At 39.6% G+C, this 24,887-nt stretch overlaps 1 protein-coding gene across 1 annotated transcript in view; it reads right to left on the minus strand.

Annotated features, from left to right (window-relative positions):
• Positions 1-4,014: 4,014 nt before the first annotated feature.
• LOC122877981 (adenylate cyclase type 1-like) overlaps positions 4,015-24,887 on the minus strand; it is a 51,361-nt gene continuing 30,488 nt past the window's right edge. Inside the window, exons 9-20 of the mRNA XM_044200232.1 lie at positions 22,677-22,871; positions 19,975-20,072; positions 19,716-19,800; positions 18,136-18,225; positions 16,066-16,322; positions 15,759-15,885; positions 14,262-14,378; positions 11,147-11,293; positions 10,574-10,672; positions 9,970-10,084; positions 8,066-8,190; positions 4,015-6,716 (exon numbers count right to left, since the gene is read on the minus strand). Of these exons, the coding sequence (XP_044056167.1) occupies positions 6,387-6,716; positions 8,066-8,190; positions 9,970-10,084; positions 10,574-10,672; positions 11,147-11,293; positions 14,262-14,378; positions 15,759-15,885; positions 16,066-16,322; positions 18,136-18,225; positions 19,716-19,800; positions 19,975-20,072; positions 22,677-22,871 (1,785 nt within the window). The 3' untranslated portion in view covers positions 4,015-6,386. The remainder of the gene's footprint in view (positions 6,717-8,065; positions 8,191-9,969; positions 10,085-10,573; positions 10,673-11,146; positions 11,294-14,261; positions 14,379-15,758; positions 15,886-16,065; positions 16,323-18,135; positions 18,226-19,715; positions 19,801-19,974; positions 20,073-22,676; positions 22,872-24,887) is intronic.

Below are 24,887 nucleotides of genomic sequence, written 5' to 3' on the forward strand. Positions count from 1 at the left end.
AATGGCAACCTTTAGAAAGAGTTTGAAAGTCATAACTAATGGCTTAGTAGTGGTTAAAAATAGTTTACTAGTGCTCTATAGCAAGAAGCCATCAGTAACTATACAGAAGTCATTCGAAATGGATTATTAAACAGTGAGTTTGTCACTTTCTGATGTCATTGAGTCTACAGTTATAAATTACAACAAACCATCAAATCTAAAGTTGTAAATATTAAGTTGTTAATTAATGGATTCTGGTCCACTTGTATCAGCTGTTTGTAAGTTCAAACTTAACCTAGTTATAATAGAATTGTTTACTAAATTGAGAATTATGCATCACTAAATTAAGACAGGTTACACCACATACAAACTAGTTCTTACGTAGAGATTGGTTGTTACTTAATATTCACACCCAAATGCCAGGTGTAACTGTCTTGTAGCTAACTGAACCAACTGACAAAGCTAACGTTAGCTTGCTGCTATACCATGTGTTTAGACTGAAAAGTAATAGAGGTCATATGGAATATGGTTGACATATCTGACCTGACACTTGATCAAAATGCAGTTTAACGATGATGTAAACTGGGAAGATTCAAAATTGAACAAAAATAACGCAATGCAGTTCAAATTACAAAACAAATGTTAACAGATTGCATGATTCAGTATTTTCCTCTCACTCTCATGAATACGACAAACTCTGAAAAACACAGAATTCTTTGTGTATTCACACAAAAATTGGAGCGGCTGTGGCTCAGGAGGTAGAGTGGGTTGTCCACTGATCACAGGGTTGGCAGTTTGATCCCCATCTCCTCCTGTTCACATGTCAAAGTGTCCACGGGCAAGAATGTGTTTTCCTCCTCTTTGCTGTCTTGTTAATCACCTCACGACCCTTCAGATTTACTTTGCGACCCATTCAGGGAACTTGAACCCAGTTTGGGAACCACTGATCTAGGAGACCAGGGGTTCTTTATTTTCATGGCGAGAAAGTCCTCAGTTTGTTCTCAGGTACATGCTGCAGACGTAATGCATGTTTGCTGTAGAGCTGCAAGTTGACCACTTGTTTGGCCTCACTCACACACAAAAATGCACTCACTCAAACACAGATACAAACAGAGATAGACAAACATGCATGCAAATAAATATGAAAATGAACATACAAGCATCTACCAAGTTATATACACCACACACACACTTAAGCGATGGGGTTGTGTTTTTCCTCCCACTCTCCAGTGTCCAGATTCCAGCAGGGTTTACAGTAAGGGATGTTATGACACACAGGGTCATTTGGGAAAGCAGTGCGAGGGGGGGGGGGGCAGTAAAACTATCACTAACTCTGCATCATGTCCCAGTCGGCTGCGTCACTGGCCCGATCTCCCCTCGGCTGCGTCTGACTCAGGCTACTGATAGACGGCCGTTCAGCTACACCACAGCTGCAAATGAGGCCTGAAAAGGCCCATTTCCGCAGGCTTATCTCAGTGTGTGTGTGAGTGTTTATGTTGGCACTCCTGAGCCGGAAGGTTTGATTGTATCGGAGAGTCCAGCAGGTGGTAAACATACACACACAAACACACACGTACATTGGCTGCTGTAAATTTCTCGGTTATCATCAAAAAGTGGAGTATTGACATCCTCTGTAGTGATGGCACACAATCAGCATGAGTCACAAAGCCAATAGAAGAAGGGGGGCGTTGACTGGTTTATAATTTACTCGTTGAAAAACACAACCTTGATGGTTTCATGTCAGGGCACGATCTTGTTGTGTTGCCATGACAACCTGTCACTCAGGATGCTCCACATGCCACAGCACTTCCAGCTGCTGTGCTGTACTATGCTCAGACCAGCGGCAAACACACACACACACACACACACTTTTACATCACTGATGAATGTTTGGAAGCCGGTTCTTCCTGCGACAGGACTTGAAACATCCCTTCGCACTCAGCTCGACACACAAACAGACATAATGATAAGGCCCCACGTTTGTTTTGTTTTCTTTTTCCTTTTAACCCCCCCCATTTGTTTGTTAGATTCCTCTGTTGTGCGGTGAAGAGGTGGATGAGTGAGGAGAGAGGCAGAAACATGTATAACCCACGGGAGTCCTGACACCTTTCTCATACTCGTGACTGTTCCAGTGTCCTATACAGAAAGACTACCCTCATCAGAAAAATGAAAGAATATGTTGTTTTACACCAGAAAGTGCAGTTTGTGTCCCATTTCCTACCAATAGTTATAGTTCCTATTAACCAAGTAGTTTTAGTTGCCTTTAATCAATCATCTTGATTCGGATCAGTCACATACTCATGAATGATCTGGTGCTTCTCGTTAAGTTTTATGGTAATTTTATTGTATCATTGTTTGTGTTTTGTACTGTTTTGTATGTTTTCTTGTTTTGTTTGGTGTATGTGTGCCATATGTCCATGCTATATACTTGTCCCTATAAAAATAAATATTAAATAAATAAAAAGGCATCACGTCTTGCCTGGTTCACCTATTTCAGAGTTTTCTAGCTCTGATCCAGGATCAGAGCTGTTGTTGGGCTATCTGAGGATTCTAGGACTATCTGAATCAGAACTGATTTGCTACTTTAAGCCAATGCTTTGAATATTTGGGGGGTCTTGCATTGTATTGCTGCCGTTTTTTTTCATCACCCCTCTCCCAGTTTCCATCACAGCTGTTTTCACAATCAGGTAATTATGAGACAAGTTTTGTAGCTTGCCAAGCTGTTATCCTCTGTTGCTCTGTGTACAGTGATGCAGCGAATAAAAAGTCTGATGCTTCGACTGACAACATCGAGTTCTTCTCATGAAATTGATCAGGAGCAAAATAAAAGTCAGTCTACATCTGTAGGCCTCTACATTTGTATGGTTCCAATACAGTTTTAGGGGGTACAGTACATTGGAACTGGACCTCGAGCAGGAAACCCACAGGTGTTTTAATTAATTACATTGATGATGGCTCAATTTATTGTCCCAATAAGCCAGTGCCAACATGCACAACATCAGGTGATTTTTCTGCTGTTAAATGTCAAACTGTCTGCTGTGACAAAAGGCCTGACCTACTTTAACGGAAATCCCCTTCAGTGCTGAAACGAAATGAATTTCATTGTTTAACCTCTTTAACTCTACTAGACTTCGTCACAAACTTGTGTTGTTTGCTCAAGCTTTGTTTAAAAAATGTTAACTTTAATTTCAAGTCTAGTAGAGACTTCCAATGATACTGGATATACTGTAGGCCAAAGTTGTGTAATATGTCTTTTATCAAGCAAGCTAATGTTTTATATTATATCTTCGGATTTTGGACTGTTGGACAAAGTTGATAACGTCACCTCTGGGAAGTTATGAGGTTTTTTTTTGTTTTGTTTTTTTACAAATGTCTCATATTTTGTAGACTACATTTGTTGAAATGTGTCTTCCTACCTCAGTGACTATTAAAAGCTTATTTTTATAGTTTGCATTTCTGCATTAACTGGTCTTTATGTGCCATGTCACTTTTAACTTCTACTTTGTATTGCACCAATATTTAAATGTTTTTCTTTTTGGTTTTTGTTTGTTTTTTATGAAGCACTTTGTAACATTATTTTGAAAAGTGCTACACACGTAAAAGTAATATTACTATTACTAAATGATTAAATGATTCATTGAAAATGAATTGAAGATGAATTGATAATAAAAAATAAACCTTAGTTATAGCCCTAATCACATGTACGAACTTTATGAGCACTGAATACCAGAAATGGGTTGTTGTCGCACTCATGGTCTGTGTTTTCTGCACATATCGTGCAGTATCTGCTCTCTACACATACACAAACTCTGCTGTCATGTTTTTCTGCTGGCAGACGTGTTCATTACATCAGCTTGAGGCTCCTTCTGAACAACAGCGTTGGAATCAGGCTGACATTGACCCTGACGTTGCTTCTTACATCAGCTACTCTGTTTTTCTACTGTTACGTAACTTTGTAACAGAGTTTGATGGCCTCTCCATATGCACTGTGTTTGTGTGTGTGTGTGTTGGTAAAAATTAGCACAGGAAGAGTGCTCTTACTCCAGGAGACACGTCCCCACTGGCTTTATTTTTAGAATCATAATACGTCAATATCATTGCAGTGCAAACACTAAGTATAAAATATCGTCTTTAACAAAATTTACATTCACATAAAACATCTCAATAAATACATCTTCAACAAAAGAACTTGACAAATATCGGATCATTCATAATATATCTCTGAAAAAGACTTAATGTACAATAATAGCTAGTAATACCTACATATAACAATTAAAACCTGTATCATACAGTATGAAAATATCCAATTTACAGGAAAAATATTGTACATAACTCCTTTCCATCAACTGTTTAAAGCAAATGTATAAAAAAATCCTCATTTTTATTATCTTAGAAACTCAAAGTAAGCATTTAAGCTACTATATAGACTTTAAAATCTATTTTAAATATGATAAGAAGTTCAACAACATAATGTCAGTCAGGTTATGGTGTCCAAATAAATCTCTCCAAAATCAACACTTGCCATCATTTTGAGTTACAAAACTGTTAAGGAACAGCTCAAACAGTAAAAATACAGGCATTCAACAAAAGGAAATCCACAATAACCGTAGCCACACATTCGGTTGTGCTACAGCTCAACACGAAAAGTTTGATATGTTTATGAAAATAGGTTGGCACATTTGAAAACCAGCTACCTGTTGACTACAGCAGGAGCGGTGAGGAGGGGGAACCCCCAGCCTGATGTCAAACCGTCCTGAAAATGTCCTCAAAAAGGTTCGCACACCAAACTCATGAAGAAGACACAGGTCAAAAAAGCACCTTACATTCAAGAGGACCGCTACCTTTAGCGCATGCATGAGGACTACATTAAAACAGACTCACTGTGTGTCCGCTGCTGGGCCTGTATGAATGTTTCATCAAAGCATGCATGTAAGAGCCACAGGCTTGCAGGCAGTGCATGCTAGAACAGATTAGAGGAGAGTTAATGGCTGTGGTAAGCCGTACTGTGAGTAGCATGCTATACCATAAAATAAATCATCTGGATTTGTGTGAGGATGCCAGACACGGAGGTTTGGGTGTCTCCTCATAAACAGCAGTTTTCTTCTCTCTACGAAAGCAGCTTTTAGTTCATAAAAATAGTAGAACAGAATATTTTTAACAATAGAAAATATTTCTTAATAAACAAGCACGCAGAAAAAGGTTTTCTTTTTTAAATATAATTCCATGAGGAAGGAATCACACTCCCACAATACAGAAAATAAGTTTTCTAAGTCATGCTTCAACTCCACAGAGATACAGACTGGTGTGGCTAGCTATGCACACTCTATTGGCTACATACACTATCAGGTCAAAATAGGATCCATCTGGCTACAGCATGCAAGGGTGAATAGGCTGAGATAGGAGACAAACCGCTTTATTGCTACACTTTGACGAGGAAGAATCTGGAAGTCAAGCATCACAGGGAAACAGACAGCGAACATGGCTGGAATGCAGCAGTGGCATCATGCACTTAAAGACACTGAGCAGCTCCGCTCAGAGAATCAAGAGTTTACTTCATGTGCCGTTGGAGGGTTCAAGTGAAGGGGCATAAACGTACAGTCTCACTGACCCGGATATGACTGAAGGCAATGCCTTGTCGTGTTTTGGCACCATTAACTGCCATTTACAATTATACATTTGGCTTCATCCACTTTAAAAACATGTATATCTTGGACAACAATGCTGTAATTAGTTCATTAATTCATCTGAATTGGTGTCCAATAAATCAATAAAGGATCTAAAAGGCAACAAAAAAATGGCAAGAAACTCATTGTGAGGAGTGGTCGCTAAGGCAACAGCACTGATTTGGTTTTATACTGAGAGAAAAGGGTCAGCTAAAGTTGTTAAAGGAATTTCGGGATGTTGTTGTGAGAGGCCTGCGTGCTACACTATCAATTGTGCATTGCAAGGCGTTTTTATTTTGATGCTGATTTACTTTATTATATTTTTATACAGTTTTGGGAGTCAACTCTGAAATTGTGGAGCCATCTGTGGCCTTTGATTGATTACAGAGCAACGTGGCTAAAGCATCCTGTATCCTGTTCATGACACCCTGAGGTGTGAAACGACAAACAGGGTTCGAGTGTGGAGGGAGAGTCCGTGGGTCCGAGGCCGCCTCAGACTCCCGTGATCAGGCCTAAACGCAGTCCAGGCCCGAGTCCAGGCCTCCCATTGGACGATCAGCATCTCAGCCCCTGCGTCCCACAGACAGTACAAGAAGAGTGGAGAACGGCTCTACTTTTTCCTCATTTTAATAAACTCTTTTAATGAACTCTCTCTGCTACTGCTATGTTGTTGCCATCCACGCTATTCCCCCACCTCCACTCTCATTTTCTTGTTTTCCACGGTCGCCATGGAGACAGCCTCCGTCACACCATTGCCGTGGGGGCAGAGGGCAGGTACCTGGTGGTGCTGGTGGAGGTGGTTGGTTTGGCCATGCTCGGGCTCGGGGTCCTGATGGTAGCGTAGGTGGTCACCGTGGGGGCGGGGCTCAGCCTGGTGCACACGCTGCCACGGGTGAACGCGCTCGAACGGCGCTCGACATTGCCTAGCTGCTGCTGGGTTTGAGATGGCCTGCTGCTTTGCCTGCTCCCTTCCAGTAAGTATGTGAGCATCTGACCTTTGCCCTTCACGCTGACCTGGCCGCGGCAAACGAAGTTGTAGTAGTCTGTGATGAGACGATAAACGTCCTCGGTTACCTGGAGAAGAAACATAGCAGGATAACGTCAAGTAAATGGTAAATGGTAAATGGACTGTACTTGTTTGGCGCCTTTCTAGTCTTCAGACTACTCAAAGCGCTTCACATACTACATATATCATTCACCCCGTTCACACACATTCATACACTGACTTACTAAGCATTCACTCACACACCAAAGTTTGGTGTTGGTACTATTTCTTGACAAATAACAGTTTATCTATCCACCCAGCGCTTCTGTACAGTGTCTCAGACTGCAGCACGGGTTGCCAGATATGGTGTGAGACAGGTTTTGAATCTCTGTGTAGGCACGATGGTACCAAGCCTGGCAACTTTACTATAATTACAAGACTTCAGAAAGCTACGCGCAGTCACTGTGCCCAGCTGCTGTTTGCCAAGAAATTCTTCCAGCTGAGCTGTTTTTTATTTAATTCAAATACTGGTATGTACGGAAGCCCTGAGAGGCAAGTGAGTTTTGTTGTGTTTTGTTGAGTTTTTTTGTTTCTGGTGATCCAGTAAGTCTGATCTAAATTGTTTTCTCTATTGTGTTTATGACTTAAGAACGTTTTGCCAGGATAATCTTTCTAACTTTCTAAAAAAAATTACATCTGTGAAACAGGTGTTTTGCCAGGCAAAAAAAAAAGTTTTGCCAGATGAACATTTTTTTGTTTGTCAGGATCATTATTCAAAGTGTTTGTTGTTGTAATACTCATTTCGGCCACAAGAGGCTGAAGTGCACCACTACCCCATGTTCTCATAGGACTAAAAGCATTCAGGTTTTTTTCCAGGCAGTGCCGATTAAGATACATTTCGAGCCAAAAGAAAAACATGACACGAATGTTACATAACTTGCTAAAACACAATATGTAGATTGTGTTTAAGGTTAAAACTCACCTGGAAGAAAACATGAATGCTTGAATACTTGATCCTGACAAAAAAATCCCTTGCCAAAACTTTCCAGCTGTTTTCACAGATGAAAAAAAAACTAACTTAGAAAAATTACCCTTGCAAAACTTTTTTTTTTCACCTGGCAAAACTTTTTTTCACCTGCTCTTAAGTCATAAACACAGGAGAGAAAACAATTCAGATCAGACTTAGAAAATGGATCACCAGAATTTTTTTTTTCCACTTTCCTCTCAGGGCTTCCGTAGTATGTGCACCTTTACTGTATAGTTTGTCATGTGTGACGGTGTTCTTGGCTTGTTTATTTTGTCTGTATTGCATTTATTGAGATGATGTTGTTTTTATGCTGTCATTTTGACCAGGTCTCTCTTGAAACATCTCAATGAGACTTTACTTGGTTAAATAAAGGGAAAGAAAGAAGACTGCAGTGGACTGAAAGTACTGTACCTGTATCTTTCCTTGTACTCCAGTGCTGTCCATCCTGCTGGCTACGTTCACTGTGTTTCCCCAGATGTCATACTGAGGTCTTCTGGCTCCAATGACTCCTGCCACAACTGGTCCCACATTGATTCCTGGGATGAACATAACCAGAGAGCTGAAACACACCCAGATTTTGATTCCTAAAAAGTTGTTGTATTTCCTTGTATGTCATTGATCACAGCCAGAGCAGTGTTTAAGTCTTTTGGGCCAAGTCTCAAGTCAAGTTTCATCCTTGAAGTCCTTGAAGGCAGCTTCGAATCAAGTCACAAATCTTCATGAGCATGTCTAGTTGAATTTCAGACACCTTTCAGGCATGTCTCTGAATACTGAATAAATACTTAAAATGACAAGGCATTTGAACACTTTCCTTTCAAAGCTGTCAGTGGTGTTTTTACATAACTGAGACAAAGTCCTTTTAATACGTAGGCCTAATGAATACATATTTAAGGTGTATTGCTATTTATCTTTTATTGATTTTACCAGGTCAAAACTTGAGACTTGAATGTTTTTGCTCTCAAGTTTCATGTGAACTCAAGTCTTTACAGCATCCAAATCATTTTTGTGACTTAAATCTGACTTGAGCCCTTGAGTCTCAAGTTTCAAGTGCTCTCAATCCGATCACAGTAAACTAATCTCATTCTCATCTGTTTTAATAATAAAAATAAACACATACACTATTATGTTCATTTCTCATTAATAATGGAAAATAGTGAGTTACAGGTTTTGTTTATTCTAGACTGCAGAATTGGTGTTCATTCAATTACTTGGATCATGATATATAAGGTGAATACATCATTAATCCGCTACGAGCAGGAAAGCTTGTGGCCGAGTCCGAGTCCTCCCACCCCGGACAGAAACTTTTTGTAACACTCCCCTCTGGCAAGTGGCTACGGTCCATCAAGACCAAAACCTCACGCTGTTTCTTCCCATCTGCAGCTGGCCTTATCAGCAAGGCCTGGGACCCCCACTGACATGGAGTCTCATCCCGCCACATGGACACTACACGTTACATTAACGTAAAGTCTCCATGTATAACTTGATGCATTACATTAACGAGAATCTTTATTGCACATATTCTTTATACTGTGAACACTCCTTAGTCAGTACTTTGCACATTCCATCCTCTTTGTACAACACCGTACAGCTCTTTTTATATTATTTATTAATTTTTAAACAGATATATTTCTATTTTATATTAAGATTCTACACTTGCAGTACTTTTTCTGTTCTCTTACTATGTTTATTGTGACCATTATGCACCAAAAAATATAGGTATTAATGTGCCCACTCCTCCTCCATGGCTGCTGTTGTTATTCTATGCATGTCTTTAGGATAGCAAAATAAATAAAACATTTTTACTAAGTACACCACTATGATGACATGTCTCATCTTTACAACCACAATTCTGGAGGTTTTAAAGGTTGGATGGCAATATGGCACATGCAGACCAAGTAAAAACCAGGCCAAACTTTGTTTTTCTGCACTTTCTGGAAATCCAGCATTACGCAGATTACCAAAAGTTGCGTTGCTGCAAAGAGGGTTCAGCCAAGCACACAAACATATGCAGTTTTTACACATGGAGTCCCACAGGCTGCAGACAGGATGGCACTGTATACATCAGGCTACACTGGGATTAAACAAGGGCTCCTGTTGCAGGCTCCCCACAGGATACCCAACACAATGGAACCCAGAACTTCAGGCCTCGCTGTGACGTGCTTCCTGGAGGCAACGCTCTTTCTGTGATGCATTTCCTTCCAAACTTACTGGCACTGAGCGTCGATGTGTGTAGGTGCAATAGGTCAGAAGCTCCAACATCAATGTTTATATAGACCAGTGTGTGTGTGTGTGCATGTGTGTGTCTCTTCACTCACCTACTCTCAGGACAAAGTCATTGTAAGACTGGTAGTTGATGGCATCCAGGACGTCAAACATCTCGATGGCAAAATCTGACACTGTGCATAAATGTGAGGTGATGGACTTCTTCGCCTATGAATCAGAAAAAGACAAATTTATGCATAAACAAGCATGCTTATATCCAAGTTTGGAAGCGATACTACCCTCCAGTTCTGTTTCCCTGGCATGATTATACACATATTATTATCTACAACCGCCACATAAGCATGTGCCAGTGTTTTCCCCAAAGTCAAACCACCTCTGTGACTAACTGTTCAGTTTGCGTAAAGTTTTGCAGAAGTTGCAAAAAGGGCTCTTTTGTTTGTCAGCTTTGCAGGATTTAAAGAAACTTTATGAATGCGGAATATGCTGACGCCACAGAGGCCAGTAATCCCTCACTGAGGATTTGTGGATTGAAGCGTGACACTGTTCTAAATATCAACACCCAGAAAATAACTACCTGAAAATACTGGGCCGCTCAAAAATGCTGTGTGCATTCTGAACAGTTTCGAAACATGCTAATACCCTACAAACACACACAAAAACTCACACAGGATCTAAATATAGCTACTGTATGTGTACCTTGGAGGCAGTTGTAGGAACCAGCCCTACTGCAGCCATGTATGTACTGCCAATAGTCTTGATTTTCTCAATATCCCTGTAGCACTCTTTGTCCATCAGCTGGAAGGGGGAAAAGAAAAAAAGGATAAAAACAGCGGGGATGCATTATAACTATTACAAATTTCAAATCAAATTGGAGTAAATTGTCAGTTTAAGTTCATATATATTATAGGTTGTGATGGCATACAAATCCAAATGCAATTTAAATTGGACTAGTTTTGCATGTTTGAGTAAATTAATGCTTTAAGTTGCTGATTATAGATTCAAGCAGGCCAAATGTCATCTGTAAGTAATTCCTCATTCTGAAGAACTTTCCCAACCACAACCATTGCTTATTATATTGCATCAATAAACACAGTATTTTTTAAACCCTCAGTCATGGCCACAATGTCATCTTTGAAAATGACATTATGGAGGTCATATTGCAACAGAGCTTCCCTCCAAATTCTCCAAAGACAGAGCAGGCAGACATAAAACCTGCAGGAAAAATATATAAAAACAGCAGATTTATAATGGAACCAAGCATTTACTCACCTCATCAAAGTCAGCGATGATCTCATTGAGCAGCCTGAGACACTCGACGCCCATGTTGTTCCCGTCCAGCTCAATGTAGAAGTCGTTGAAGTTGGCGATGGAGGCGAACAACACTCCAACCTGAGCATAGGACTGGTAGTACAGGTCCTGGAGGGGAGAAAGTTAAGTCAAAACTGGTCTGATCAAGCTGTACTGTAACGGTCACCAGGGTTTCAAAAAAGTGCAAAGAATGCCACTGTGGGAAGCAGAAAGGGTCAGTTTACAAAAATGACAAAAAAACATTTAGTATGGAAGTTCATTTTTTATGTTTGGGAACATGTAATAATATAACCTCAAAGTCCACTTACTTACCTTATATTGCATACACACACTGTACTGCTATATACATAAGTGTACTTTATGTGCACATGTGAAGCAATTTGTAACACTGGTTCTGAAAGGCGCTATAGAAATCAAGTTTACATGCTAGTTTTTCAGAGCTTTCAACCACATCTGCAGTTAGTTTTGGTCTTATTTGCTCAATTCCTGAGATATGTCTTTTTTAAATGTCAACATTTAAAAAAATCACTTTTAAAATCACACATCTCTCCCCAGAAACAGTGTCCCTGTTAATCCACAGAATCTCATTGTGAACAGTTTTCATTTGAACTACTTTCTACTGAAGAAATAGTCTCTTTAAAAACGAATACCAGTGTGTTCTGTGGATTATGCATGTAGCGTAGCAGGGAAACTGCATCATAAAGGCAGTTCTATTGACTTTCATTATATTGGGGTCAGGGCTTGAACTGTACTCAGCGAATGTTTTTTGCCCACCTGAGTACCCATACTCATTATTGCATACCATTAACTCCTGCTGAACACCTCCATATGGCATTTAATTTGTCTTCACTGATGGAAACAAGACCCAAACAATATGGCCTTGGCTTTAAAGGCCAGTGATTCCAATTGTAATTTCTCTTTAGGCAAATTAATGATGCATTTTCCATTAGTTTTTTTGAAGCCTATTTGCAGTTATACAAATATTATGTGTATTATTATTTGCAATATACTTGTGTACACTGGACAAGTGCAGAAAAAAATGTCCTTTAGCCATAAATTGTACACCCAAATTCCAACTGTGATGGAAATGTACTGTATTTCATTATTTTTTAAATAATAACTTGCACATACTGTATGCTCCTCCTGAATGTATGTGTATTTTGATACAGACATTGATTTCACATTGGATGTACAGCAGTTGTAAATGATATTGAAAATAAAAGCCACATGCACTGCAGCTGCTGGTTCAGATTCAAGAGACCTTCATTGTCACGTTGTCTCCGACAGCAAAATTGCAGCTGTATTACCAATCAGGTGTCAAGTCATTCAGAAATATAAAATAAGGATATAAAACAACCAAAGAGTTCTGGGACCTTTTTGGTTCAAATTTACACACAAATCTCAGGAACAAATATGTGTATAAAGGGCAAACAAAACCAGTATGCTTAGCGGTGGCCACAGTAGCTCCCAATGCAATAAAAACATTTTCTCAATCACTGAGTTGGAGCCATGAAACTTTGAATTCCAGGCAACAGAGTCCCACTGCGCTGTGTTATGAATACAGCCCATGGGTGAACTTTAGCCCAGAGGAAAGAGAGGAAGCCTTTCTATACACTGTAGCTCCGAGGGGTCACCAATATGCCTGACTTCCTGCCCCCAGTGTTTATTAGTCTCAGCCTCAGATGATCCCTGCACCGTCTGATGCGTAGCCCACTGATTGTTAAAGGATAAGGCCGCCGTTACTTTATCTTTTTATTATTATTAGCAAATCCCATGACAAGACCAAAACCAACAATTAATTTAACCTACTAACCAGCACTGGCTGTGTGGCCAAAGCCTATGGCCATATAGCTTATGCCTCTGTATGATAGAGCCCCACTGTTGTCCAAAAACCTGTTAAAAATAAGCCATACTGTTGCGTCAGCTACATCTCATTTCATTTACAGAACTTTATCACCCCTGAGATCCAGACAAACAAAATGTTACCTCCAGCTGCTGACAGAAATCTGAAGAGAAACACTCGCTCCATCATCTTAACATAAGGAAATGTGTCCACTGGGCCGTCTTGATATCTCATTTCATTAAGAGGGTTATTTAACCAAATCCAGTTCTGTGTGCATGAAAATAACAAGTCTAAATGAGAAATGTATTATTTATTATGCGTAATATATTTCATGAAGGCAACAGTAAGATGTATTATATTATTCAGCAGGACTGTGTGGGAAACACTATTGCAAGTAATGAAAAAATCTGGAGCACTAGCTCACAAACTTTATCAGGCCCTGTATAATATTCCTATAACATCCTTACTTGGATTCTATTATGTAATTTCTAACGTCAGTATTAAAAATGATCTGAATATTATATTGCTATGATATTTCTCTGTCATCAGTATTAAATGTTTGAATGTATTGCGTTCATTATATTTTTCTCTTACATCAGTCAGTCTTTGCTGTAAAACTAGAGTCCCTAAAGTACATATAACTGTTAAAACAGTTGAAATAGCCTGAATGTTTCAATGTGTAGCTTCAAACTGAATTATAGTTATTTGACTGCTGTTGAAACAATGGTTATACTGTAGGTAACCTAAACCAGTGTTTCCATTGTGGGGCCAGGATCCCCCAATTGTTCATAAGATGAATTTTTCAGACCTTTCCCTAATCTTTGCATTTTTGTCGTATAATACTGTTTACTTTGACCTCTCCAGGCCTGTAAAAGTCATTCAAATGAAAATGAAATGAAAAATTACTCTTTGACTGAACTGCTCACAACTCAGACATACAACCTCTGACAAAGGGTCGCCGGTAAACATGGCCTTGTATTGAGGGGTCACAAGCAAAAACAGTTTGGGAGCCACTGACATTGACGTCTAAAGAAAATTTGCTTTTCAAATTTGACCCAGTTTTAAGATAGATGTCTAGATGTCTTTTGATCTGCAAATCACCAAACCAGCCATGTCCTGGGTGTATCAGGAAACACTGGGAAGTTTTGAGTCTTTGCTGGTTTCAGAGGCGTTAACTCTCTTTAGACCAATGATCCTTGTTGGACCAGCCTGAACATGTCTGCGGATGCTCACCATGTTCCTGGGGTTTGACATGAGGAAGTGCTGAGCCACATGCGCCGGCAGCAGATTGAACAGGATCCTCTTGTTGTCCAGCTTCACCTTCTCCATGTCGTCTCTCTCTTCCTCCGCCTGGACACCATCAGCAGTCACACAACACACAAGTGGAGAATGAGAGGTGAGTCCTTGCAGAGTGATATGAATGTAGAAACTGATGCTCTATTGTCTAAATACAATGAAACCTATACTGTAGCTCAAAGCTCAAAAGTAGATGTAATTGCTTATCCTTATCACTAGAGGGAGATAATGATTTGCTAACAAGACAAACGTTCACTATCATTCTTAAAATAGAAACATACACTTTCATAGTCCACTGAGACTGCACAAGACTGTGCATGCAAACACACAAACATTCACTTCAAACAGATATTTCTGACTAACTGAAGTCTAAAATGTTTGTTCTGCCAGTCCAGTGAGAATATTTCAACCTGTTTCCATCAGAAATCAACTTGTTTCATGAATTTCTTAGAAATGAGTGTCTGTATCTTCTTTTTGTGTGAATAATATTTTGTTTAGTTTCCGTAAATATTACGATAGCGCTAGGTGAATATACAAACTGAAAACAAAAATCAAGGTATAAATGAATACATTAAAAGAGAGAAACCAACAAAAGGTTGCATAATTAGTCAATTAGTTCTTAAATATTTAAGATTCTCTGCCTGTGAGGAGCATTTCTGTGGTAACATCAATAATAATCTGCACATCATCTGTACACTCACACACACATACAGTGTCTAAATTATTGCTGTAATGACTAGTTGACCAAAGGGAAATACATGCTGAATAGTCAAGGTTTTAACTGCCTGTAACATCGTGTATCACCACTAGAGCTCAACCAATACGGGATCCTAAGGCTGATACTAATATATATATTTGAGAAAAAACTATATACTGGCCGACATTTTTGTCTGTGTCTCTGTATCTTGAAACAAGAAAGAATAAGGCAGTTTGTTGCAGTCGAATAGTTAGTTTAGTTAGTTAGAATAGAAAGTTAATCTGCATTGGAAACAGGTTTAAATATTCGTACTGCATTGGCATAAAAAACATACATTAATTTAGCACATACTTACGTATATGTATGTTTTTTACTACATACACACAAGGAGTGATTTTAGATCCAGTATCTTGAACACTTCAACAAAAGTAACAGGGGACCAAAATACCATCCCTATGATCCAACCTGGTAGAGCAGGTTGGCTTACAGTTTTCCCTAAACACAACAGGAGCAATTTGGGATTCAGTTTCTTGCTCAAGGACACTTGGAACTGTAGACAGGATGAGCTGAGGATCAAACCACCAACCATACAATTAATAGCCAATCTGCTCTGCGACCTGAGCTACTACCATCCCCTAAATATTACTTTATGGCTCAATTACAGACAAACATGACTTGATGAGAATATTTTTGGCAGTGCACAAGAGCACTGGATGTACAAATACAATCAGACATACCTGAGTAGCCCAGAGATAGTCGAGCCGCAGCTTCAGGTCCAGCTGTCTTGAATGGAGAGCCAGAGCTCCAGAAAACAGCAAGACAGCCAACACAGGATCGTACCCCTGTGTGTGGAGAAACCCTCCTCTGAAAGACACACACACAGAAACAAAATGGGTTGTTTGGTTCTTTATATTTTATTAACTTTGTTATAACGGCAAATCCTGAACAATCAAATAAAAAAACTAAGAAGAAATATACATTAAACTATATAGTGGACCAAAAACACACATATTAAACTACACATCAGATGCAGCTCAGTCTCACCCCACAGCTTGGCGATAGCCGCTGGTCTCCATGACGACGGTGTAGGTGACAGAGAGGAGGAGGAGCAGGAGGATCTTGGGGAGCGAGGAGACTCTGAGGTAGGGGACAATAGTGAGGGTGCAGGCCACGCAGGACAGCAGGGCGTACGCCATGTTGGGACAAGCTCTGTCTGCTGCTGTGCTGTTGGCGTCTGCAGGGACATCCTCCACTGAGTCGCTGGAGTTTGTCCCAACTCTCCCCCAAGGAACACATCCCACCTGGAGGAAGGGATGAAATGAGGTGGGTTACATAAACAACCAACCACTAATATATGTAAGCTTTTACCAGTTGGACACTATTTATGATGATGCTATAAAATATAATATATAATACTGGGAGGTTTTAGTGCTGAAATGACTAGCTGAGTAATTGATTATTCAATAAACTAAATTAGTAGTTGATGGCTGAGTAACTGTTTATATCATTAATCAAGTAACAAGACTAAAAAAACAATATAAAGTATAAATTTGTTAGCTTTAGAAGTGTACATACACAGATTTTTTCAGTGTCCCCCTTTTTCCAGTCTTTCCAGTCTAGCTAAGCTAATTGCATCCTGGCTGTAGCTTAATGTTTAACGGACAGATATGAGAGGTCCTTTCATCTAACTAAGCAAATAAGCGTATTTCCCAAAATGTTAAACTATTAATTTAAGCTATGAAATTTAAAACTTCATCGTAGTTTTTTAATCTGAAAAATCTACATGAAGTAGATTGAGTTGAGCTGAGTTTCAGTGACAACCACATAAAAACAAGACCAGAGTCTACCGCCATGTTAGCGGCTCTGTGAGGCTTTACTTAGGCACTGTGGTGCTTGGGCTCATTGCTAACATCAGAATGTTAACATGCTTACAATGACAATGCTCGCTTGTTGATGTTTAGCAGGTATAATGTTTACAATGTTCGCCATCTTAGTTTAGTTTGTTAGCATGCTATCATTGATTGCCATGAAATTTGGTACAAATGTCTCCCTCAGGATGAATTGTAATAATATTGGTGATCCCTTAACATTTGATCTAGCGCCATCATCAGGTCACAATGACGTTAGCAATTAGCTCAAAGCACCGCTGTGCCTCAATATAGCCTCACAGAGCTGCTAGCATGGCTGTAAACTCTGCGAATTTGCGTCTATTTGTGTCTTTGCATTGAGTTTGTATGTAATCGCGCCACATGAAAAAATTAGCTTTGCTTTCTGTGTGAACACAACATTTGTCTTGTTTCTATGTATTATTATTTAAAATTTATTTTCTTCTGGGATTTTGTCTCTTGCTTTCAAAAAACAAGCAGTTTTAAGACAACTCTTTAGGCTCTGATTCCTCTGGTTCATCTTTCACTTGATGAATTAATTAAAACAAAAACCACACACAGTGATTAGATTAACCAATAATGAAAATTATCAAAGGCTGTAGCTAGCAGGGCCATCCCTTCACTACACCCCTGCTGCTACACTTTTGCTTTATTGTATTTTACACATACAGTAGACACACACCCCCACACAGACACACATATCAGAGTCTACCAAGTTCTGGGGCCGATGCTGACACCAACCAATTTGCTTTTAAAATATTTTAATGGGTATTTTACACTTGAACAATAAATGTTTTAGTCTTCTGAGGCTCTGCAGGACCATCTGTTCGGCTGTGATGCGTTACTCTGCCAACTCATGTACTGCAGAGACTTGGTAACAGTGTAGTGTGCTGGATGAACAATGAAATGATAACACTGTTGCTAACTCATCTAACTCAAGTGCTTTTTTTTTTACATTAGGTACTATATTATTTCATTATCATTATTTTTATACAGGCCTTTAAGCCATTGTGTGCTGATATCAATAGTTTAACCCCTTCTATTTAGCATTATTGAGCAATTAATACATTCTTTGTAACTTTCACACTCAGCTATATTTTTATCTGTTTTAACCTTTTATAGTTTATTCACTGTAAAGCTTTGAATTGATTTGTATATATTGTGCTTAACAAATAATCTTGAATATATATATATATAACTACTGGTTGAATCTTAAAGACACACTTACCACACAGGCCTGGGTAACAGAGTAGGTGAGCAGAATGAGGAAGATACACAGCACTGTTCGGATCTGGATGGTGAGGCAGCCTGGTTGGCACTAAAACCAGAGGAAAGAGAAGGGGAGGTGGGGAGTGGTTAGAAAATAGAAGGAGTCAGTAAATGAAGCACCTGTTTATCTACCTCAATAGCATTTTGGACACATCATTAGCCAGGAGTGGAAATGAAACGAGCACATTTTGTGGTGTGGCTCATTATGTGCAGGCCTATTAGAAGAGGCGCTTAAAGGATATGATGACAGTTCAATGTAGCATGATACCACAGTGTTATATAGAGGGATGTCAAAATGAATAGAAGTTGTCACGGTCACTCCAACCTGACTGGCAAATATGGAACAGTCAGCATCTGCAGTTGTGCATTTACGGAAAATAAATTACATCAGAAACTGTGCTGTAAAAGAATCTCGCACACTGTCGATCACCTGTACTTTTCAGTCAGACTATTTCAGTCCTCAGACCTTCATCATATAAAATTAATACAAGCAAACAGCACTGGTACCAAACATAGCCCGTCAGAGTTTATGATCCAACATAGCTGTCTAAAAGACTTTCTTTGGTGCAAAAACTTTGTAGTAATAGTTATTAAAAACTACGCTAAAATGGTATACATCTGTTGTTCAATAGACTGCACAAACAGGTTCAGGAAGATACAATATCAGGTAGAAGTTTTTACAGAAGTAATGTGAAGTGATACTTTATAATAAGATGTGTACTTTAATGTTAACTAAACAAGCACGTTTTCTGAATGGGAAATGTAAAAAGTTTTTTTTTTTTTTTTTTTTTTTTTTTTTTTACAAATCTTTTATTTGAGCATGTTCATTCTCAATCTCAATCAATCTACTTACTCCATTTTCTGGAGCTTTTAACCAGGACCCTTGAGTTTAGAATATTTTGCCACAAAACAGAATATTCTTAAAAAGTCCTTGTGATTTTCATCCGACTGACAATGTGTGCTTTAAAATGTGTATAGGCATCTAAATACTTTCAGGCTTTGTTTAGTGTAATGTAGTGCCGAGACGATTAGTCAATTAATTGATTAGTCGAGTTACAGAAAACTAATCAGCCACAATTTTGACAACTTATCTTTTAATTCATTTGTCAAGCAATAATGCCAAATATTCACTAGCTCTAGCTACTCAAATGTGAGGATTTGTTACAATTGTAGACACATTAATTGATAATGATAAATAATTGCAGCCCTAGGGTGATGTTCTGATCTTACTGGTTGGAGCTACAATACTCGTTTATGTGTGAGGAAACGAAATGTTTGGCAACATTTCAACATCCACTGATGCACTGACTGTCCAGTACATCATACAGATCACTGTCAATTTCCATGGCAGCATCGTTGTCAATATATTCATTTGTTTTCTTTCTAGTATTGCAGCTCTAACCGTTCACAGCAGGCGCCAGATGCTCTGTTTTGCCACTCAGCTGTGTCGAGGGTGGTATCACGTAAAAAAGCGGCATCAGTGCATACCCTCTATACTTTCTGAGGAGAAACCTGTAGGAGGAGGTCTGGGAGTCCTACCTGAACACTGGTGAGATGTAGGTACATGACACAGGCCACGTGGAAACACACACATAGCACCAGCAGCAGCAGCACCAGCATCCCCCTGTGAGAGAAGAGGAGAGACCAGTGTAAGAAGGGCTTTCCCATTTTCCACTGACCGCAGTGAAAACTCCTTCCTTTTTAATTGCCTCACTACTCCCTACCAAGATCGATCCAATTACGTTACATGACTGTACAAACTGCAAATGTGAAAGTGTGTGTGTGTGTGTGTACGTACTGTGGGATCATTAGCAAATAGATAAGGCCAAACAGAGCAGCGAGGATCAGAGAGAGAACCACTGCACTGATGAAATGGTCGTCATACACCTGGTGATACTGAGAAAGGACAAAACAGAGAGAAAATGTCAACATAGGAGCCATTCATCCATCCATCCTTTCAGATGTTTATCTGGGTCTAGGTAAGAGTAGGTCAAATATCCTTTTCCGTGGGGAATCCTTACCCTGCTTTCACACCAAATTCACATGTGTGACATTGTGACCATTATGTTCAATGCAGATGCTGGTTGTGCTCTTGAGTATTTGCATTAAGGCTGGAACATGCTTCTCCGAGCAGCAGCAAATGTGTATGGGGGTCTTTGGAAGATAGCTGCATGGTTGTTTCTCTTAAATGTACGGGTTTTGGTAAAGAACCATTAAAAACTGGTAAACTACCATCAGGAGTTGGCTCAAGCAATCAGCTTTTTTGATACTCAGGTCCACAAGCATTGTGGTGGAGATTTCAGAGGTGTGCACGTCATGTACAGTTACCCATACCACCCTTCTCTGCGTAGACCTGCAGAGACATTTATGTGAATCGAAGAACAATAATTCCAACCTTAGCTATAGAAGTGCACACTACCTTGATTTTCTGCCAGGTTTTGTGACCAAAGTACCACCGAACGTTGAACCAAATACGCTGACCTCCATGACACACATCAAATGCCATTCTGGCATTGACAATTATAACAGCACCAGTTTCACTGTCGGGAAAAATGGAAGGGAACTTTGTGCATCTCCGATTTTCACAAAAAAAAGTAGCTCAACCATTTGATTCTAACGAGTCTAATCTCAAGTGTGGCAGGACTTTAGAAAATTTATATTGTGACTGTTTTCATCCTTTTGTAGTCTGTAACATCCTTATTGCCTCGCTAAAGCTTTACGGAACTCTCTTCATTTGATGTTCAACCTCGCACAAACTATGTAAGCTTGTGTGTTTGGTGTGAAAGACATATTAGGTGTTTCCTGGCTTGTTGGGATTCAGAATCCCTCCAGAGTGTTCTGGCTTTCCGTGTCCTTACAGTTTGACATGCCCCGCATACCTTCAAAGATGCCCAATCGACCTGAAATGGCACCTTCCACTGTGTAGAAGCAGCAGCTCACTCTGACCATTTTCTTCCGTATCCAAGCCCCTTTCCCTCTCCCTCAGGGTGAGCTTAGATATTCCACAAAGGAAGTTAATTTCACCTGCTTGCATCCATGATCTTATCCTTCTGGTTGCAAAGCTCCTGAAACATAGGTGATATCTGGAGCGTACATTGAGCTTCACTTTTAGACTCAGCCTCAAGCATATCCCACTTGAGAGAACTGATTCCACCTGCTGTTCTCACACTCCATCTTACCCTTATGAAAAAGACCTAGAGATACTTAACTCCTTCACTTGGGGCAGCAATTCACTTCTGAGAAGCAGCTAACCAAAAGGACAGAAGGATTGGAATTATCTAATCCTCAATCAACTGTCATCGTCCGAGATTAAGGTCACAGACATAAAGGTAAAAAAACCTATGCAGTTATCTTGTCATGAACTCAAGTGTAAAGCGTTGCGACTGCAGATCAGAAGTTAACATCAGCCATGAATGTCTTTGTTAAATGAATGAGTAAAGACAATGGACCAACCAACTGACTACTGACTGACCTCCCTGGGACCATGTGCAGAGAAAATGAGAAATGATAAAGTTAGCAGGACCAAGCTGTGCTGTGCTGGAGCCTATTTTCCATGACATTAAATTTGGGTCTTTATGTTATATAAGTTCAGACCTCAGCACACGGCAGAGCCCTAGAAGTTATTCTTTATTTCTGCATGAGATAAAAGCTTTTTTGGAGCGAATGACATTGAAGGAATCTAGATTAAACTAGATCTAGATTAATGAAACAATCTAATGTTTGCTCCAAAAAAACCCTCCTCTTATGTCATGCAGAAACAAAGAATAATTTCAGAAGATCTGATGTGCGGTTAGATCTAAAGTTCTGCAGCAACGATGTGTCCTGAACTCTACCAGCATGCTATGAAAGAAATCTTTTTACTGTAGTAGCGTGGGAGTAAATAAACACTTTATACTAATTTGAGTCTTCATTTTTTTCTGCTGGTGGCATTTTCCTGACTTCTAAAATATGTTAAAATGAGGAACAATTAACTAGTTTTTACTGTGTATAAGGTTTTAATTCTTCTGCTACCAGTTTGAATGTCTCAAAGACATAGATACTGAGACACACACACACACACACACACACACACACACACACACACACACACACACATACTCATCCCTGTTCTGTGTCTCCTTTATGGCTCTACCCACGCACACATAGGAGAAAGATATCACGTGTGCCGCTCAGACGTTCCCAAATCATTATCTGCACCCCCTCCTGAGACGGTGGGTGGATTCATCATACACACACACACACACACACACACACACACACACACAGACATCATAGACAACAGGCGTGGGAGAGAGGGAGAAAGGGGAGGAAGAGAATTAGAGAATGTGTAGGGTGTGTATGTGAGTGAATAAGACGGGGGGGGGGAGAGATGCAGTCACGAAGCATGTTACCTTGTGTGTAATGAGTAAAGTATATATTTGTTAGGTTTTGTTAATATAAATCCAAGTTACTGGCTTCTCTGCAGATGTTCAGTGTGTGTGCATATGTGTGTGTCCTCACCCTGCGCTCCCTGTCTCTGCTCCTGTAGAACAGGGTGATGTAGTTGAGGTCTGTTGTCTCGGACTCGGTCTGCCGTGCTTCGATGAGCCGCCCGATGTAGCGGTTGACTCGAGTTCCTGGCGAGTGCTGCACGGCCGCGGCTGAGAAGGACGTCCGACTCCTCAGCTTCTCTGGCGCAGTCCGCAGGGCTCTCCGCTGTCAGACACCAAAAAGACAACACAATCAGTCTCTGCAGAGGCCAGCCTGTCTGATGTCTTAAAGTTGACTGGTTCTCAACTGATGTGGTAAGGCATATCAATGCAGAGTTTTGTGAGGTCAGCACTTAGCACTGTAAGATTTTGTTGTAACTTTGGAAACAAGATGTAAAATCTACAGCCATGCTGGCCTGGCCCTGTGAGGCTACAATGCTCGTTATACACCAGAAAACAAAATTGTTTGATGAAATACGGACTGAAAACTTTACACCTCATTACCACTAGTGAGGTAGAAAAATGTAAAGTAAAGTTTGGCTGAGGGTTGTTAGCTAAATTCTCAGCTAATTAAGTTCAAGTTTATTCATATTTGTTTTAAAAACAAAATTTGGACCAAAGTGCTTTACTCAAGACCTGCAGGTATACAGATACACACAACACACATGCCCCTTAAATGTATTTTAGTTAAATACATACAATGCATATACACAGAAAACAGAAAGTATACACCTTTTTTGCTGGACATTTTGACATGTCACACTAAGAGAAGCACAGGTGTAAATAATAAAAGTAATGATGGCTAATTACTGGCCACAATCAGGTACAACAGTGACTAAGCCTACAATTACATTATGAAAAAGAGAAAGCCTAATAAAAGAGACAAAATCAATCCAAACTGTAAAGCTATAAAATATAAATATGTTTTAAATGACAAAATAAAAACAGGCTCGGCCAATCTGATGTTTTCAGGAAAATTGTTCCTGTGTGGGTGCCGCAACCGAAAAGGAAACCGTGGGATACAGTAGTTAACACACCTTGGTTGGAAGATTGAAAAAGTTATAACAACTAATAAGATTTTGAATTTGATTTGATAGCGGACAGGGAGCCAGTGCAAAGAGGCGAGAATGTGTGTATGGTGTACTTTCTTATGCCTGCACAGCTGTTTAGCAGCAGTATCCTGCACAAATTGTAGATGGGAAATGCAAGTCTGGGAGATTCCAAAGTAGTAAATTGCTGTACTCAGGTTAGGACATTAGTGCAACAACTTTCTCCTGGTTGGAAGGGGATACAACGTTCCTAATTGTAAATAAATCATAATTTATCTACAATGTATGATCTGTACACCCGCTATTTAGGACATCTCAGACTCATTACTCAGCTGTATTCATCTACGTACAGACCTTTTTTCACAGATGACATTGTAAAAGAATAGGTGTAATTAATAACATTAATGATGGTTCTATTCCATTTAAGTGAGCCAGTGAGAATGATCCCTGGGACTGGTAAACCTAAATATAATGCAGTTGTGATTAATGTTATCAAACACACCTGTGTTCTACCATGGGAAAAGCCCACGAGGGCTCAGTCACACTTGGACTGCTCTCTATGAGTCTGATTGAAGCCAGTGCAACTGACAATTCTTATTCAACTTTTACCTGCAAAATAGCAAAACTCTCCACATGTCCTGCCAATCTGAGAGAGATGGTGTGATGATCTGTCCTTCCAAAAGTATCGATTGTTCATGACCTTATTTGTAACTATGTGGTGAAAGAATACAAACAGCATAGTAAGAGGGATGCAAGGACAGGAAAAGGCTGTAACAACAAAAACATGCTAACCATGCTATCATCAGCATCTACGCTCACAACCCTGCTTACATTACTTTCGGTCCCTTTCACCATAGTACGTGAATATTATTTATTATTCAGACCACATGTTGTTTTTTAAATAAGCTGTACTTGTGCTGTACTGCCTCATGTGTTTTAAATTGAGTTGTGCATTGAGCTGAATGCTAAAAAGCTAGCAAGTCAACATGCCTGCCTGCTGTAAGCATATATTGGATGTTAAAATGCTGACATTTAGCATGTAACATTTATCATTTCAGCATGTTAGCATGTTGTAAACCTGCTCAGAGTTAGCAAGTTAGTAGTATAGTAGGTAATGTTTAGTAAGTAACTTTTAACATTGTTAGCTTGTTACAATGCCCATTACTTTAACATGAGCAAAGTAAGAATGTTAA

Source organism: Siniperca chuatsi, linkage group LG6 (assembly GCF_020085105.1).
Source record: "Siniperca chuatsi isolate FFG_IHB_CAS linkage group LG6, ASM2008510v1, whole genome shotgun sequence".
Classification (NCBI taxonomy): domain Eukaryota; kingdom Metazoa; phylum Chordata; class Actinopteri; order Centrarchiformes; family Sinipercidae; genus Siniperca; species Siniperca chuatsi.